Source organism: Myotis yumanensis, unplaced genomic scaffold (genome assembly GCF_028538775.1).
Source record: "Myotis yumanensis isolate MYYU_CA2020_CCGP unplaced genomic scaffold, mMyoYum1.0.hap1 SCAF_18, whole genome shotgun sequence".
Lineage (NCBI taxonomy): Eukaryota > Metazoa > Chordata > Mammalia > Chiroptera > Vespertilionidae > Myotis > Myotis yumanensis.
Window position 1 is genome coordinate 9,238,111 of NW_027223769.1, and position 18,034 is coordinate 9,256,144.

The 18,034-nt window shown below is 52.1% G+C and overlaps 1 protein-coding gene across 1 annotated transcript in view; it reads right to left on the reverse strand.

The window, feature by feature from the left end:
• Positions 1 to 12,846, reverse strand: part of GPI (glucose-6-phosphate isomerase) — a 28,788-nt gene extending 15,942 nt beyond the window's left edge. Inside the window, exons 1-9 of the mRNA XM_070399104.1 lie at positions 12,661 to 12,846; positions 11,561 to 11,651; positions 11,176 to 11,244; positions 9,141 to 9,260; positions 2,945 to 3,028; positions 2,667 to 2,813; positions 1,869 to 1,940; positions 1,409 to 1,453; positions 61 to 114 (exon numbers count right to left, since the gene is read on the reverse strand). Of these exons, the coding sequence (XP_070255205.1) occupies positions 61 to 114; positions 1,409 to 1,453; positions 1,869 to 1,940; positions 2,667 to 2,813; positions 2,945 to 3,028; positions 9,141 to 9,260; positions 11,176 to 11,244; positions 11,561 to 11,651; positions 12,661 to 12,782 (804 nt within the window). The 5' untranslated portion in view covers positions 12,783 to 12,846. The remainder of the gene's footprint in view (positions 1 to 60; positions 115 to 1,408; positions 1,454 to 1,868; positions 1,941 to 2,666; positions 2,814 to 2,944; positions 3,029 to 9,140; positions 9,261 to 11,175; positions 11,245 to 11,560; positions 11,652 to 12,660) is intronic.
• Between the last annotated feature and the right edge of the window lie 5,188 nt (positions 12,847 to 18,034).

The window sequence follows — 18,034 nt, forward strand, 5'->3', positions numbered from 1 at the left end:
AACAGTCATGACTTAGAGAAGGACACATAGTTAACCCAGCAAGGAAGTGCCTTTACTTACATCCCAGAACTCGAACATGTTTTGAGGGTCAATTCCAAACTCCTTCACTTTGGTCTACAAACAGCAAAGGGAGAGGGAAAGAAGAAGCACGATTAGCTGGACAAGAACAAGAGCTCCAGGGCATAAGGAGTTGTGGGGTCCGAGCATGGGAGCACCCCCACCTCCCGCAGAGCCCCAGATGGGGCAGGGCTGGAACAGCCTATGAGTCCAGGACAGGGACCAAGAGCTGCCCGCCCCCAGAACTGGACACCAGGCCAGCTCGAATCCAGCACGCCAGTGGCCCAGCACCTGTGAAACCTTCCTGCTGAGGGGGTTGCACACCCAGTATGAGGACCTGGCCCACATGCTGCTCTGGCAAGACCCACCTGCATCTGCCTGTCAGAGTTACAGAGACTGACCCCCCCCCTCCCTGGACATCTGGGAAACTGAGCCTAGTGCTGGAACCCGAGCCCTGGAAGGGGCTACCTCCAGGCCAGGTACCACACAGCCAGGACACCTGCCCAGCCCTTTCAAAATCTGGGATGGCGACTCTGCCCTAGGAAGCCTTCAGGGATGATCAGTCTGATTCCTCAGGGGCTCCAATCCCCCAGGTAGAGGTGCCGGCTTCCTGGCCAGCAGGAGCACCCACATGTCTTTGACCACCACTTGCTCAGGCTCTGCCGGACAGTGGCACTGTGGTTAGCCAGCCTAAGGAGGGCCGCCTGTCTCCCTCGATGGGCAGGTCAGCAGTGGAGGCAGGAAGAGGTGGAAGGGGTGGGAGGGAGCAGTAAGGAACCTGGGTGTGGTTCCAACTCTGACAAAGCCCAGCACAAAGCCCTCCGCACGCCAAGTGCTCACAAGGTTTGCCGTGGTTGTTATTCCGAGCCCCACGCTGCCCCGCTGGCCCACTCCCACCCTACCTTGCACAACCTCCGGCCAGGCAGACCATGAGACCTGGCAGGTAGGTGGGCCGCATTCTAATCCCGCAACCACCGGGGGAAAAGTCACATCCTCATGTAAGAACTGGGATGCAACCCCAACCCCATTTGGGAAGAGGCTGGTGGTAGGGAGGTCGTGTGCATGGAGTGTTCCGAATTATCACCCAGGCCTTGGAAATGCATGGGGCTGCCCTGATCTCACTGACTGCAAAGCCCTTGGAGCTGCAGAGACTTGGGAGAATGCAGAAAAGACAAGGGGAGTTTGTAGCTCACTTCCCTCATAGGCACCCAACCAACCCTCCTATCCCATCAGCCAAGCCGAGGTTCCCGAACCTGTGAACCGCATCTTGGCGCGTACTTTGAAAGGCCATGTCCTTATGTGGTGTGGGCCCTCCCGGGGAGGTAGTCTGGGGACCCACGCGGCCACTTACCGTATTAGTAGACAGGGCAACAAAGTGCTTCGCAACAGAAGAAGGCTACAAGAGACAGAGCCAAGTTACACTGAACCCATCCCAGGGGGCCACCCATGGGAGGGACACTCCCATCTCTAGAGAAACCCAGGTCCTTGGTTCTGAGGCTGTTGGAGGAGCACCACCTCAAGGTCAAGAGGACAGAGAGGTCGGCTGGCCCATCTACCTCATCAGCATACAAGGCCCAGGAATGGCCTTCCTTATACAGTGGGTGTGGCCAGGGGAGGAGAGGATTCCACAGAGCCAAGGGGCCTTAAAGAAAGGGCCCTCAGCCAATTAGAGCAGGTTTTGCCACATTAACCAGGAAAGTCAGGCACCAGAGAGGCTGCTGAGCCACTCAGGTGGATGGGCAACCCCACCCCGTCCTTCCTGGCCCACACACTGCCCACCGCCCACCGCCCACCGCCCACCCAGCACTCACATCCTTGGACGACTGGAGGAGCCACTCCTTTGCCGTCTCTGCGTTCGTGATGGTCTCCTGGGTGGTAAAGGTCTGCAACCAGAGAGCACAGCAGTCTGAGCAGCAGAGGCCATGTGGGTGCCCGGTTGTCACAAGGAGCAGTGCATGACTCCACATAACCTCCACCCACAGGTCCACAGAGCCACGGTGAGTGGCTGTGTCTGGGGCTAAAAGGGGCCTGGAAGTAGCAGCGACATCCTGTGATCCCAGGCCTTCACAACCAGAGGGAGAGGGGAACCCTACTAAGAGCCACAACCCACCCCCTTCCTCTGATCCCCGCCACAGGTCAAAGGCCAGAACATCTTCCAGGAGAAGAGCTGTGGCCACGCCTGGACGTTCCTTCAGCCCAGGCTAGGCTGTATCTCAGAATTCAGATGGGATTTTTAATATTTTATGTGCATTAATATGAGTAAATAGGGCAGAGATGGCAACAAACAAAACTCTTACATTATCTGAGCATGGCTCTGGGATCAGAAAGGAGCAGATACTAGAGACAGGTCACTAAGGATGAGAACAGTCCCAGGCTGAGCACAGATCCCATAAAGCAACTGGGTATGGCCTGAAGACCAAGATTCCAACTGATGAGTTCAGGCTTTTATCAGGTAAACAGTGAATGCCCCCAGACAAGGAACAGTCTGAGGGCAGCTGTGCTGCCTGGATCCACAACACAGAGTCCACTCAGAAGTGGTGGGGAGGGTCCCATGCCCTGCCCCCACCCCAACACACACAGGGGAGCCAGGCTGGGTGTGAGGCCCGTACCTTGGAAGCGATGATGAACAGGGAGGAATCAGGGTTCAGGTTGGCCAAGGTTTTGGCAATGTGGGTCCCATCAATGTTGGAGACAAACCAGACCCGGGGTCCTCCCGAAGAGTACGGCTTAAGGGCTTCAGTCACCATGAGGGGTCCCTGTGGGGAGACGTAGCATCAGAAAACAAGATTCCAAGGGGAAGAGGTAGGGACAGCCAGGTCCCATCATTGGAGAAACCAAGGCCCTGGATGGGACCCCTCACCCCACCCCAAGACCGTCCTCTCCTTACCAGGTCCGAGCCCCCGATGCCGATGTTGATGACGTCTGTGATGGACTTGCCCGAGTGCCCCTTCCAGTCACCACTTCGGACGCGCTGGTGTAGAGTGAGAGATGTGATTAGCCCAAAGCCCTAAGGGTAAGCTGCTGCTCAAACACATCATTACTGCTTCCTCCTTATGCCTCAGTCCTAACTTTCAGGCCTTCACAGGGGCCCACTGAGTGGCAGATGCCTGCCACACTCATCACCAGCTATTTCATCATTGGCAAGGTGGGATACATCCTCACCGCACAGTAATATTGTCAAAATTTATAAAACAAGGGCGAACTCTAGCAGAACCCAACGTATCAGAGACCAAGAGATGCGAAATGCCCATCACTAACACTGGTCTGTACCAAACACACAGCCAACCTCCATATGGACCTCAAATGATTCTTGCCCCCTGGTATTCACGCCCTAGCACGGTCCGTATGCTGAACAGGGCTGAGCTGTGCACCCTTTGTGGTACTGCGGGCAGGATGGCGCATGACTTCAGAAGCGGGGTCATGAAAGGTTTCGTCTTGCTCTCTTGTATGACTCACTTTTGGTGGAGCCATCTACTATGTTGGAGGACACACAAAAGTTCACATGAAGAAGCCCATGTGGCAAGGAACTGAGGCGTTCTTCCAACAGCCAGGGCCAATTCACCATCCATGAATGGGAACCACCTGGGAAGAAGATCCTCCAGAACCTGCCAAACATTCAGGTTAAGGGCAGCCCTGGCAAACACCCTGACCACAACCTCAAGAGAGACCCCCAAACCAGTTAAGCCAGTCCATAATTTCTGACCCATAGAAACTATGTGAGATAAACGTTTATTGCTGTTTTAAGCCAAATTTGAGTGTAATTTGTTATCCTATATAATAAAAGGCTAATATACACATTGACCAAAGGCAGAACGACTGGTCGCTATGACGTGCAATGACCATCAGGGGACAGACACTCAAGGCAGGAGCTTCCCCCTGGTGGTCAGCGCACTCCCACAGGGGGAGCGCCGCTCAGCCAGAAGCCCTAAGCTGGGCTCACAGCTGGCGAGTGCAGCGGCGGTGGCGGGAACATCTCCTGCCCCATGGCAGCACCAAGGATGTCCGACTGATGGCTTTGGCCCGCGTGGGGAGCGGGCTGAAGCTGTCAGTTGGACATCCCCCGAGGGCTCCCAGACTGCGAGAGGGCGCAAGTCGGGCTGAGGGAACCCCCCAGGTGCACAATTTGCACCGGGCCTCTAGTCCTATATAACAAAAGTGTAATATGCAAATGGTCCGACCAGTCGGCGGGGGACAGGGCCGGCGAGCATGTGGCGCCAGACTAGCCAAGGGGCGTGCCAGAGGGCAGAGGGAGCGGGGGCAATGGGGTGGAGCGTGGCGGCGACCAGCAGCGGGGCAATGGGTGCCCCTCGCCGTCCCCAGATTGGCCTGCCAGGGTCGCCTCCCACAGAGCGAGGCCACTGGCAGCAGTGGCACAATGGGGGGCACAATGTTGGGTTTGAAAATTCACAGCCTCTCAAGGAAGCAAGTGATGCTAAAATTAAGAGATGGTTCTTTGCCCCAGCCTGTGTGGCTCAGTTGGTTGGATGTCATCCGATGCACCAAAAGGTTCCTGGTTTGATTCCTGGTCAGGGCACATGTTCAGGTTGCATAGGGGTGTGCGGGAGGCAGTCCATCTATGTTTCTCTCTCATTTCCTTTCTCTCTAAAAATCAATTTTTTTAAAAAAAAGAGAGATGGTTCCTTGGCAAAGAGCAAATTCAGAGCACTGTCACAAAAGCATAGCATGAAGACAACGCTGAGAGTGTAGCTGTAAACCCTCTAAGACCTCAGAAAAAGCTAAGGTGGTAACACAGAGAACCTTTTCGTGAGATAAAGCTTCTAAGAAGCTCAAGATTATTATCTCTGTGGTCTCAGAAGCAATGGTAAGAAAAAGTTATCTTGAAGACATTTGTGGGTATTACTTTTGTCTAATGGAGTGAACCCCTCAATAAGCTTTATAGGAGAACCTCACAGTTTCTTTTCTTTTTTTAAAAGAAATATTTTTATTGATTTCAGAGAGAGGAAGGCAGAGGGAGAGAAAGTTAGAAACATCAATGGTGAAAGAGCATCATCTACGGGCTGCCTCCTGCACGCCCCCCACTGGGGTTGGAGCCTGAAACCCGGGCATGTCTTATGACCAGAATGAAACTGTGTCCTCCTGGTTCATGGGTCGACACTCAACCCCTGAGACACACTGGCCAGGAGACACAAAGTTTTTAAGATAACTGAATTGGCAGAAACACCACCAGTTTAGACTAAAAGGGACAGGGATGGTACAACGGGAGAAGAAGCCTTTAGCCACATTTCTACAGGAATAGGCAGGCTGACAAAACCATGCATTTGCAAGTACCTTTCATATAAAAGGAATGAATGAAGCCCAAACCAAAACCCCTAAGGCAGTGGTTCTCAACCTTCTGGCCCTTTAAATACAGTTCCTCATGTTGTGACCCAACCATAAAATTATTTTCGTTGCTACTTCATAACTGTAATGTTGCTACTGTTATGAATCATAATGTAAATATCTGATATGCAGGATGGTCTTAGGCGACCCCTGTGAAAGGGTCATTCGACCACCAAAGGGGTCGTGGCCCACAGGTTGAGAACCACTGCCCTAAGGGATGATTCCCAAGCTTTGAGTGCTGACCAAGTAACGGCCAAAATGTGTCCTGCGTGCCTCCCATTCCCCCTCTTTTTGAAAGGAATGATCCTATCAGGTGGCCTATGCTATTTCACCTTTGTACGTTGGGTGTATGAGGGGTAAATAATTTGTCTCTTTAATTCACATGTCTTCAGATCTAAAGGAACTGTATTTAAGTTGTACTAAAAGAAATGAAGCCCTAGCCATTTGACTCAATGGACAGAACGTCAGCCAAAGGGTCTGGTCAAGGGCCCATACCTTGGTTGCAGGCTCCTCCCTGGCCCGGGCCCTGGTCATAGCGTGTGCAGGAGGCAACCAATCGATGTGCTTCTCTCACATCAATGTTTCTCTCTGTCTTTCCCTCTCTCTTCCCTTCTCTCTAAAATCAATGGAAATATATCCTAGGGCGAGGATTAAAAGAATAAGAAGGAAGAAAGAAATGCAGGTCTTACTATACTTGTGCCTAACTGAGATGAGGTTCCTGACGGCTAGCTGATATTGTAACGGGACATCACCTTAGGCCAGTGATGGCGAACCTTTTGAGCTCGGCGTGTCAGCATTTTGAAAAACCCTAACTTAACTCTGGTGCCGTGTCACATATAGAAATTTTTTGATATTTGCAACCATAGTAAAACAAAGACTTATATTTTTTATATTTATTTTATATATTTAAATGCCATTTAACAAAGAAAAATCAACGAAAAAAATGAGTTCGCGTGTCATAGGTTCGCCATCACTGCCTTAGACAGTGGTTCTCAACCTTGGCTGCACATTAGAATCACCTGGGAATCTTTTTAAAATCCTGATTTCTGGGCCTCATCCTCCGGAAATTCTGTTTCTTTGTTATGGGGTGGGGCCACAACATTAGTAACAAAGAAACAGAATTTCCGGAGGATGAGGTCCAGAAATCAGGATTTTAAAAAGATTCCCAGGTGATTCTAATGTGCAGCCAAGGTTGAGAACCACTGCCTTAGGAGAAGGTGACTGGGAGATTTTGCATGTGGAGGAACATGATGAATTCCTGGAAGCCAGAGGGCAGGGTATGGCAGCCGGCTTCCAAGATGGTTCCCAGGGATCCTTGCCTCCTGGCATTGCATTCATGTCCTTATACAGTCCCCTCCCACTCTGATCAGAGCTGGCCTGTAAAACCAATAGGTACTAGAGAAATCAAAGAATAATTTCTGATGCTCGCTCATGAAAGACCTTGAGGCACTCTGGATCATTTGCTCTGGGGAAAAGCAGCTGCCTTGACCTGAGGACAATCAAATAGTCTGTGGAGAGGTCCACCTGATGAGGAACCGCAAGGCTCCCAAAAGCCAGCACTAAGTGCTGGTGAGCCACTTGAAAGCAGATCCTGCAGCCCCCATCAAGCCTGTCAATGAGCGGAACCTTGGGCCAACGTCTGAACCACAAGCTTATGGGACCTGAGGCAGAACCAGCTGGCAGAGTCGCTGCGAATCCTGATCCACAGAGATGTTGGCTGCTGTTTTCAGTTGCTAAATTCTGGAGTAATCTGAAGACCCAGCAACTATTAATTTTGCTTTAAATAATAAAGTAATCAACCTATGGACATTTTTCCATCAATACAAAAAAGGAAGTAAGTTGCACATTTTCTCGATCTCACTATTAAGGTTTTATTATAATAAAGCACCTCAGAGGAGAAATGTGTTTATCTTTAATATAACTACACACACTCTTTATTTGACCAGATGGTATTTTACAACACATGCCAATTCTGTAACTTCCTTTTTTAAAATCATAGTATATCCTAAACAGCACGGCAGGTCAATGCAACCATAGCTCCCTAATCCCTAATGGTGCTTCCCAATTCCTATAGTGTATGAACACACACTGATTCTATTGATCAGTGCCCTCTGATAAAAGAGCTCTTTTCAGTTTTTGCCACTACAATCAAGGTCATGGCATCCTCACCCAATATCGGTGAACTTTTTGTTTGTTTTCCTAATCCTCACCTGAGGATACATTTTCCCATTGATTTTTTATAGAAAGTGGAAGAGAGTAAGAGAGGAGAGAGAAACATGATTGGTTGCCTCCCAAATGTGCCCTGACTGGGGCCGGGGACTAAACCTGCAACCCAGGCACATGCCCTTGACTGGGAATCGAACCCGTGACCCTTCAGTTCATGGGCCAGCACTCTACCCACTTAGCAACTCCAGGAAGGGCCTGGGGAACTTTTAAGAGCATAGCCATGGGGAGTGTTCCTCACCACGGAGCTGCTGCCATTCAGCAGCTTTTCTATACTATAAATATCCTATGCGTCTGAGTCAGGTCCTCCAGCAGCCAGCAGTATGGGAGCGCTCTCCTGGAAGAGGCTCCCCAGACAGCCAGTGGCACACCCTCCACACGGCATGCCTGAGCACACAAGGGTTGATCCACAGAGCAGCAGGCTTTCCCAGGCATGTCAGCTCTGGCACTCACAACAGATGGCTGGAAATCTCCTTCTTCATACCCAGGGCTACCACCCGTATCAACCACTGTTAAGGAATATTCTGGAAACCAGATTCCCATCAGGATCCCAAGCCTCCCTCACCCTGGGATGTATTACTCATTCGGCTGCCAGGCCCCTAGGATTGATGCCCAGATCACCTCCTGTCATTTCAGGTCTGAAAATGGCTCTTAGCCAAAGCAACCAGACTTTGACCAGCCTCCTGGGGGCCACTGCTTTCAGTACAAGCTGACCAGAACCCAGATTATCACTCCCAGAGTGATAATCACACACGTCACGAACATGCACACACCCACACAGACAAACAAGCCCACAGACATCATCCCTGTACTCCAGGCTTGAGGACGTCTGCCACCCATTGCAGGATCACCCCTGGGCAAGACACTGAGGCAACAGTGTTGATGTGGCAAAATCTCTAGCTGGTCTCTGAGGCTATACCCCTACACCCCACGCAGGAAGTTATGTACAGTCACGCTGACAATAGGGCATCTCTTACATATTTATAAGTACAAATAAGCTGCAGAAGAGTAGGTAAAAACGAACCTGTGTGTACGCATGGGTATGTGTGTATTTCAAAGAGGAGTTGACAGCTGCATGCGTGCATGCCTAGGAAGCCTTTGGGGACGTAGTCAAAGCAAGATTAAAGTATGTCTTTCATCGAGTTCTAGACTAGGGAATGAGGGCATATGACTAAACACAGATTAGAAAAGCAAGTCTCTTCCCCACTCTCCCATCCCTCACTTTTCTTTTCAGACCTTGGCCACTGGCCGGTTTGTCCATGAGCCCACAGGTGTCTGTAGTTCAGGAAGGAAGCTGCTCCACTGCTGCCGGTGGTGGGTTCCCTCAGAACCGGGTCAGGGACATTCGTGCCTTAGCAGAGCCCCCAAGGGCCAGCAATCACACAGACCACCCCCCTTAGGCTGCAGTGAGGGCTGAGTCCTCTCCGAAGAGAGTGGAGGTGTGACCCACCACGGCCCCCAAACTCCCCAATACATGCACACATACAGCTAAAGGCAAGTCCGGCCCAATAGCTGCTTACCTGGCAGAAAGACTTCATCTTCTCTAGGACCCTGTTGACCTCCGGCATCACATCCTTGCCATCCACCAGAATGGGTGTGTTTGACCGGTTCCGCAGGGCCACATGCAGCACTGCCCGATTCTGGGGACAAGAGTCAGAGTGAGAAGATCCCCACCCCAGGGCAGCCACACTCCCAGCTCGGCACGGTGCAGTGTGGCCCGGAGAGTCAGCTCGACCCTTACTCATTGGACATGCAGGCCCGAGGTCTCCGTCAGTACTATGGTCTCACACGGAGAATCCACTGTGTGCTTATGGAAATGGGGGCTACCCCGGACCCCGGGGGAAAGGCAAAGCATGTGCTGCAGATGATCACAAGGTGAGAGAGACCGGAACAAGCCTAGGACAAGCCCCAAGGGCCCATAGGTATTCAGGGTGTGAAAAGACAAGGAAAAAGGTAGTGAGCGAAGGTAGAGAGTGGTGACAACATAGGTCAGACAAGCAATGGCTTCAGAGGACTAGGGCTCACTCATTAAGCCTAAAGGCATCTCATCTTCCTGATCAGAGGACATGGTGTTTGCTGGCACCTTTTGAAAAGTGCCCCCAGCCTCTTGAATGTAAAGCAAAGTAGGCAACTCAAGCTTCCCTCACCTAGCAGCCCCATCACAAACAAATCGGACCCTAAGTCTGTGGTGCCAGGCAGCTGGCCTTGTCATGCAAGAGCAACAGTCTCATCAAGCTGAAGCCAGCAGAGGAGTCCTTGAAGGAAACAGACCTAAAGATGCCAGGTGGGCAGGAAAGAGATGGTCTTCACTAAGGTGGAGGGCTTCATGCTACCTTGCCCGACCCTGCTGGGGTCCAACCCCAGCAGGTCCAGGGGTCCCCAAAGGTGTGGACGGAGTCGGTGAAGAAGGAATGACACGGAGACAGCCTTCAGTTGATCAGCAGCCTAGTCAGGACCTCTAGCCAGGATCTCCAGCCAAAGTTCTGGTTGGGATCTCCAGCCAAGTTCTGGTTAGGATCTGATGTTTATTGTCTTGTTACATCTGTATTTATACCAGTCGATTTTAATCCTATCAATTTCTATTGCAAAGGTTAGGGCGTCTCTTATCTCCATTCCAGGGAGTAAAGATTATGTAGCTTAAGCGTGATTGTTTGTAGTTAAAGTGATTAACTACCCGCCTGGCACTTAGTTAAGGGGTTGTATCCCCTCCCTAACCTCAGGGAAAAATCCCCACCTGGGGAAACAACCTTTCTCGGAGAGGTGACCTTGGTTAAAACACATGGCGCTAAGGAGAGCAAACATATTAAGAACAATATGCTATATATGCCAGGTCCCTTGAAACATATGCTGTGCAGATGTTTTGTTCCTGCAGCGACTGTGTCAAGCAGCAAGAATGGACCAGCTTCCGGCACGACCCCACTTCAACAGGTAAATGTACCCCTCCATGAAGCCCTCCTTGATTGCAGCCTCTCTCCGTCTAGCCCAGCAGTGCAATCCTGACTCTACCTCTTACGGATATGACTCTTGGATAAGTCACCTGACCTCTGAGCCTCAGGTTCCTCATGTGTAAAAGGAGGATAATAACATCTTGAGGCCAGGCCTCTGAGTGCTCAGTGATTATTATGCCTCCAGGCTTCCACAGCAATTCAGGAGCTGGGTGGTCCCCAAAGCCTGGCTTTCTTCTTGACTCCTACCACTGAGGAGGTTTATTTTTTGACATAAGAATTTTCTTTTCATTAATAAAACTTGGCGCAAAGCTAGATCAAAGTTCTCCACGCATGCCTTGAGAAGCCCTCTCCTCACAGGTTTGAAACGTGCTCTCCCTAGGCAGACACTGGGAGCCATTCCATGCTTACCAAGTTCAGACCATCAGTCTTGGGGAAGACACCCCCCAAGGCCCGGCAACGGGCTGGAGGAAATAGGCCTTCAGGCCCCTTGTTAAGCAAAAGTATTGCCTAACAGGAGGGGTGAAGACACAGTGAGCCCAACGGTCATGAGAAGGAAGGAAGAGGCCCTGGGGGACCTGAGAAGTCCGATGCCACCAGGCCTGCTCACCTCAGTGAAATTGATCTTCTCGCCATTGAACATGTTCTCCCGGGCCGCCTCCACGCCCCTGGACTTGGCCTGCAAGAGAAGACACTAAGGCTGGGAACCACCCACATGAGCCACCAGGAGTCCAAATTCCCGGGCACAAGGCTTGGTGCAGCCTCGGGTGAGGCTGACAGATGGCTGCAGCCTGGCACCCTCTCCCACCGCCGAGTAAGAAGGGTCGGCTCAGAACCTAAGTTCAGGCCAGGAGCTCAGAGCCCTGCACTGGCACAGTCACTGAGGTCCACAGAGAGCAGGAAGTAAAGATGCTCAAGGACATGGGGGCTCCCAGGAGCCCAGCTTGCCCACCACACTGTGGGTTACAGGTCAAGCCTCCCAATAAGAACATTACCAGGTCCACCAGCATCTTCATCACACCCTCCGTCACCAGGTTCTTGGAATAATCCACCAAAATACGCCCATGGCTGGTATCGAGGTTCAAGCTGCAGAAAGATGGCAGAAGCCGTTGGCCACACCCAGGTACCCCCAGCCTGCTCCCTAACCAGAACTGCTTCCAGAAAAAAAATCCTCTTTGTGCCATACCCCACACAGGCCGAAGCGGCCCAGCACAGGGTGGCATCTGTCACCTGCCTGCCCACCGGGCTGACCTGGGGCAGCGGCACAGTGAGAAGGGCCGCCCTCTGAACAGAACGCACGCCTCTGGGTGAGGAGCCGTTCCTCTGCTAAAACCGAGCTGGGGGATGGGAAGACACAGAGCGAGGTTCACTGTCCCTCCCTAGTCCAGGCAGTGACCAGCCCCTCCCTGAACTCCCACTCTGCGCCTCAGCTTACTCAGGGGAGGGCCCAGGGGACAGGGCTGGCCACAGGGGACTTCCAGCCGGAGCCGCAGGCCACCCCTCCCCAACACACCTGCACAGAGCACGGTGGGCCCATTCCCATTCCCCCAAGATGTCCTCTAGTAGACTCCTTGCTATTTCCTGGTCCTTCACAGGTCTCCGGCCCTGGCCTCTTCCGCGGGAATCACGTCCCCACATCTCCACCCTTCCACCAGACGGCCCGCAACCCCCCGGCCTGCCCCACCCAGACCGAACCCCGCTAGGGTCCCACGCCCTCAGCAGCGAGCGGGTGGAAGCAGACAGCCCTTCCCCGCCCGCTGCGTCAGCACGAGTCCCTCCCCGCCACAGCGAAGGGGTCTCTGGATCCGCGGGGGCTGCGCGGTGGGGACAGGGGGAGGGTGATGGGCACGTCCCCGTGCAGGGGAGCCGCGGGCCCACTTCTCAGGGCTAAGCAGCCCTGGGATCTCCGGCGAGTTCCCGGAACCTGCTTCAAGGAGGCGTCAAGGACGAAGTGCGGCCTGGGTCCTGATCCGAGGCCGGGGCTCCCAGGGACCGCCGCCCGGCCCCCCGGCCCCGGCCCTGCACACCTTGAGCCCCTGCGCTGCGCCCCGCGCGCCCCGATCCCGGCCCGCACGTCCCGTGGCCCCGCGCGCACCTGAAGCGGTTGAAGCGTTCCTTGTCCCCCTCGAAAAGGCGGCGCAGGTTGAGCTCAGAGCCGTGCTTGCGGTGCCATTCCTGGAGCTGCTGGAACTGCGGGTTCTGGGTGAGCGCGGCCATGGCGAGGGCAGCAGGATGCACGGGCAGCGAGGAGGGCGGAGGAACCAGAAGGGCTGAAGGCGTGCAGGCGGCCCCCGGCAGCGGTCTTTATGGCCTTATGGCGCAGGCGCCGGCCCCGCCCGCCAGGCCCCGCCCTCAGCGCCCGCCCGACGACCTTGCCAGCAGCCCGGCTCTGGGGCCTCCGCTGGGCTCTCCCTGCACAGGGTGGCCACTTTGCTGCCCCTCTGCGACCTCTGCCTGGACGTGATTGGAGGACAGAAGCCGAAGTCTCCGTGCCCAGTCTGCTTCATTTTTTCGTTCATTCATTTATTCATTCATTCAACACAACTCAGAACACCTTCCATGTTACAGGTAGTGTTCCAGGCGTTTCGGATACATAAGTGACAGATACGTAGAACATATGGTATGTCAGATGCTGGTAAGTGTTATTGAGAACACTGGAAAGGGTGCTGGGATTGTGGGTTGCAATTTTGAATAGAATGTTCAAGGGGAAATTTACTAATGAGGTTACATTTGAGCAAAAGCCTGAAGAAGGTTAGAAAGCGAGCCAATGGGATATCTGGGGGGAAAGTGTTCAGACAGCCCTAGTCTGTTTGGCTCAGTGGATAGAGTGTCAGCCTGCGGACTGAAGGGTCCCAGATTCAATTCCGGCCAAGGGCACATACCTGGGTTGTGGGCTGGATCCCCAGTAGGGGGCATGCAGAAGGCAGCTGATCGATGATTTTCTCTCATCATTGATGTTTCTATCTCTCTCTCCCTCTTCCTTCCTCTCTGATATCAATAAAGAAATTATATATATATATATATATATATATATATATATATATATGAAAGTGTTCAGGAAAAGGGAAGAACAACTACAAAATTTCCAAGAGCAGCATGCGTAGACGTTTCAGAAACAGAAGTAGGCATTTTGGCTGGAGCGGAATGAAGGAGGGGATAGTGACAGAAGATGAGGTCAGAAAGGGAAAGAAGGCAAGATCACATCCACCTTGTAAGTCATTGTGAGAGCTTGAGTTTTTATTCCCAGAGAGATGGGAAGCCACCGAAGGGTCCTCAGCAAAGGAGGGCCATCATCCAGCATGTTTTACAAAGGATCGGGCCCACCATGCAATAGGAATGGAAGGAAGGACAACAGATCGGCGGCTATGCAATAACGCAGGCCAGGGACAAAAGTGGCTTGGGTCAGGTAGCAGGAGTTGGGCATGGTGATCTGGATATACTGTGAGTGAAGAACTGACAATCTCCTGGTGAAAGAGAGATAAAGAATGGTCAAAGGTGACATCTAGTTTTCTAACTGAATTCCTGGAAAAATGGAATTGTCATTGCATCTTGCAGAGATGCAAGTTTTTTGGGGGGAAATCATATGATCTTGTTTTTGGACATGTTTTCAAAACCTTTTCCACCTCTAAGTGTTGAGTTGGCTATACATGCTGGAGTACAGGGGGAGGAAAGGTTCGAGCTGGAGGAAGAACTTGGGAGAGTCATCAATGAATGGATAGCATTTGAATGACTCTCTCAAGGGGAGAGTTTGGATGAGAGGGAGAGAATGTAGTCAGAGAGGAAAGGAGGGCCAGGAACTGGGCACTCGAATTGAGCTTCTTCGTTGCTGGGTTCCACCAGCGTAGCCAGATGACCAGGTGTGTGCCCTGTCCTGCTGCAGTCCCAACCATGGGTCTCCCACCACCCACCTCCCAGCTCCATGCAGTCGATGCCGCCTCTGGCCTCTGCAAAAGGCTTGCTCTCCCTGCCCAGAATGATCTGAGTCCTAACGATGAAGAAGGAAAATAGGAAGGGGCCGAGGCCTGAAGAAATCATAGTACTTTGCAGGGAACAGCCCTGTTCACATGGTCAATATTTACCAAGAGGAGTTTTGGATTAACTATCAGTTCTAAGATTGACCTGAACTTCCCATATCTAGCACAACCCTGACAACGCTGAACAGCACCTGTTCTGCTGGAGTTCATGGGAAATACTCCAACCAGAGTTTCCCATCTAAGCCAGTTACTTGTGTGCACAGAACAATGCTCCACCCTAAATTCTGTGTTTCAGAACAGAACCTCATCCAATGGGAAAGCCGATCTCAGTAGCCACTGCACCGTTAGCTACTTGCCCTGTGATTCCTTGGATGACTTTTAGCCCAACAGTAGCCACTAATTCCTTTTTCTAATAGGCTGTTTTTGGTGACTATGGTTGACATCTCTTGTCTTTGTCCAAAACCACTACCTCCAACCCTTGTGTTTTTTCTTCTGACTCTCTGATCATATCAGATATGAGCACATGACCTCAGTCAGCCAAACACTCTCCTTTTCTGTGACCCTGGTGCCAGCAGCAGAAACTCCCAGCTTTTTATGATGTTAGATTGCCTTTCTGAAAGGACAAACCTGAGGGTCATTCCTTGGTCTTAAGGAAAACAATGGAGAGAATGACCCCCAGAGAGAAGCCAGAGGGAACCTCACAGGGCCCAGGTTCCTGGCGCTGGGCCACCGCTGTCTGTAGCTGGTATAGGAATCAGTGATTTCTCTTAACGGTGAAATTGTTTTGAGCTGAACTGTCACTTACAACTCCCAAGTATTTCCAAAGGTTTTTTGGGTGTTCACCTGCCGCTGCCACACTCTCTTCTCCAATATCCTCTTGTCCATCCTAGTCTTATAGGAGCAGCTCTGGGCACTGAAGAAGCAGGAGGTGAGGCCTCTGATCATTGCCTTTTTGAAGTTTTCATCTTTTTGACATTCCTTTATGTGCATCTTCAGAAGTCTAGCCTCTATGGTTCCCAGCAGGTTCAACTATTCTGGATTTCCCCAATACTATTTTATGTTTAACATCATACTTTGAAATTCCAAAGTTGCATGTATTTTCTACATTAGCAAAAAACTAGGTTCCTACCTGGAAGGCCATAAGTTACAGTAGTCACGGAAAGAAAACAAAAAGGAGAACAAAGGAAGATTGTTATTAATTGAAAGCCATACATCATCCAATTGACGTGGTGACTATTCCTGCCAGTTTACTCTGTGCAGAGTTCTGTGCTAAATTTTCTCCTATGCAACCCTCAAAACAGCCTTATGTTGTCCTTCCCATTTAATAGGTTGAGAAATCTAAAAACAACCACTCTGCTAGTAAGTAGAGAACCAACCCACGGTTGCCTGATTCATGAGCTGTTCTTAATCAAACTCTGTCTTGTCTGCCATTTTCTGGCTCTTCCCCATCATCTCAGTTTTGTTTTAATATCAATTAGGCCTCTGATTGACAGGGTAGAATTTTACAAGTGGAAATGGCCAAGAATGGCATCTCAAACAGAAAGGATAACAGCATGGCGAAGGCAGAGAGGAATGGAGGTCCGGGAACTGGGCACTCAAACTGTGGGAGAGTAATCAGTCACTGACTGGAGTGTGAGGTGGGGCATCTCTGATCAAGTCTTAGGGAGTAGAGTGGGGTCTAGAGCTTGCAAAAATATCAGTGTAAGGTAATCTTACATTCTGACAAAGTGAAACCTGTTTTCTATCACCATCACCACAATCAGCACCGTATGTTGTACCAAACCTGGTCTGCAAACCTCAGAGTATAGGGTTCAGGGTCCCAGGAATCCTGAGGGGTCTTATGTGCCCAGACCAGGGGCTGATTAACCACAACAGAGAGAAAACCTGGTTCAGAATGTTCAAAGACCCTGCTTCCGCGCTGGGCACCTTCAAGTGACCTCAGTAAGTCTGGCCCTGGACAGAGGAGTGGATTGGAGGGTGGCCCTGAACTCGGAGGCAAGTTAGGAAGCCCAAACTTTAAACAAGGCTTAATTTCAGAGCCTAAGGAAAACCAATGGGCTTCCACTGAGTATTTGCAAAACCAGCACTTACTGAGCCTGTGGCGGGCAAAGTTCCAAACAAGAGCCCTGTTATACAGATGGGGAAACTGAGTCAGACCTTAATTTGGGGCCGCTGGACAGGGCCAGGCAGGACCTGGAGACCAGGGGATCACCAGTAAAGGCGGAGGCAGAGGGAAAGGGAGTGTGTGTGTTTTCTGGCCCTGAGTTGAAGAAGCCCGAGGGAGGTCAAGCGCGAGGGGGTCCACCCCATGACTTTTCATAAGCTGTTCCCATTCCGGAGAGGCGCACCCACTGGGAATGCTGAGTCACGGTGACCGACGAGGCCTAGGACGCCACACCTCCCTGCCACCCCGCGCAGCTCCCTCCCTGCCACCCCGCGCAGCTCCCGGCGCTGGCTCCCGCTCGCGAGGGGCGGTGTGCGCGTGTCTACCAGCAGGGAAGGCGGAAGCCCGACAGGTGGGGGGCGGGGGAGCACACGCGTCAGCGTGTGGGCTCGCACGTCCGGGGTGCGCATGTGCGCATGTCCCCCGCGCCGAGTTGGGGGCGGGGAGGAGGAGGGGTGCAGAGGGGCACTCGTTAACGCCCCTGCCCGCACGTTTGGGATGGACGCGCGCGCGCGTGTGCGCATGTGCACATATCCTGGGGATGGGCGTGCGCCTGCGCACGCAGGAGTGGGGGGGGGGGGCGCCGGCGCCCTGGGAGGCCCCAAGTTCGCCCTGCGTAGGCGTGACGCTTCGGGATGTCGCCCCAGGTTTTCCGTGTGAATCCATTGTTGGGTACATGAACAAAAGTTCTCCACCGCACAATGGCCTGCGTTTCCATGAGAATAGCAAACTCTATACTTAGTAAAAGGCTGCTCAGTCCTATCCAGTTCCTAATGTCAACCCCTCCTTGCGGTGGAAGAACAAACTCTGGTCATCATGTATTTTAGTCCTAAATGAGAGGCGATTTCAAGTCTAGATCTATTTTTTTGCTCTGTATTAGAAGTTTGCCTCTGGCCCCAGCAACACCTCCTTTTCCCTGGCTTGTGTGGAGTTGCTTCCCGCTGTTCTGCACGGGGGCGGGGGGGGGGGGGGGGGGGCGGATGGGATATGTGGCCACGAATGACGACTTGCTCCTTCCTATCATGAAGCCCTGGTTCTAGTGAGGGGCAAAGAAATGCAAACACACGATTCCAGGGGAGCGCTGATCGCTGTCATGAAAAACAAAGCCGAGTAGAGGGTAGGCCAGGCCTGAGATCTGATGGAGAGGCCCTGAGCAGGAGCAGTTCCAGGAGCAACAGGCAAGTGGGCACTAGGAAGTTGATGTCAAGGTAGCAGGAGTGTAAGGAAAACCCTGAGGCCAGAGTGCAATGGAGATGTAAGAACACGGTAGAATTTAAATATGGGTAAACACACACTTATAGGACTTCCTGATGGAATGAGGAGACTAAAGA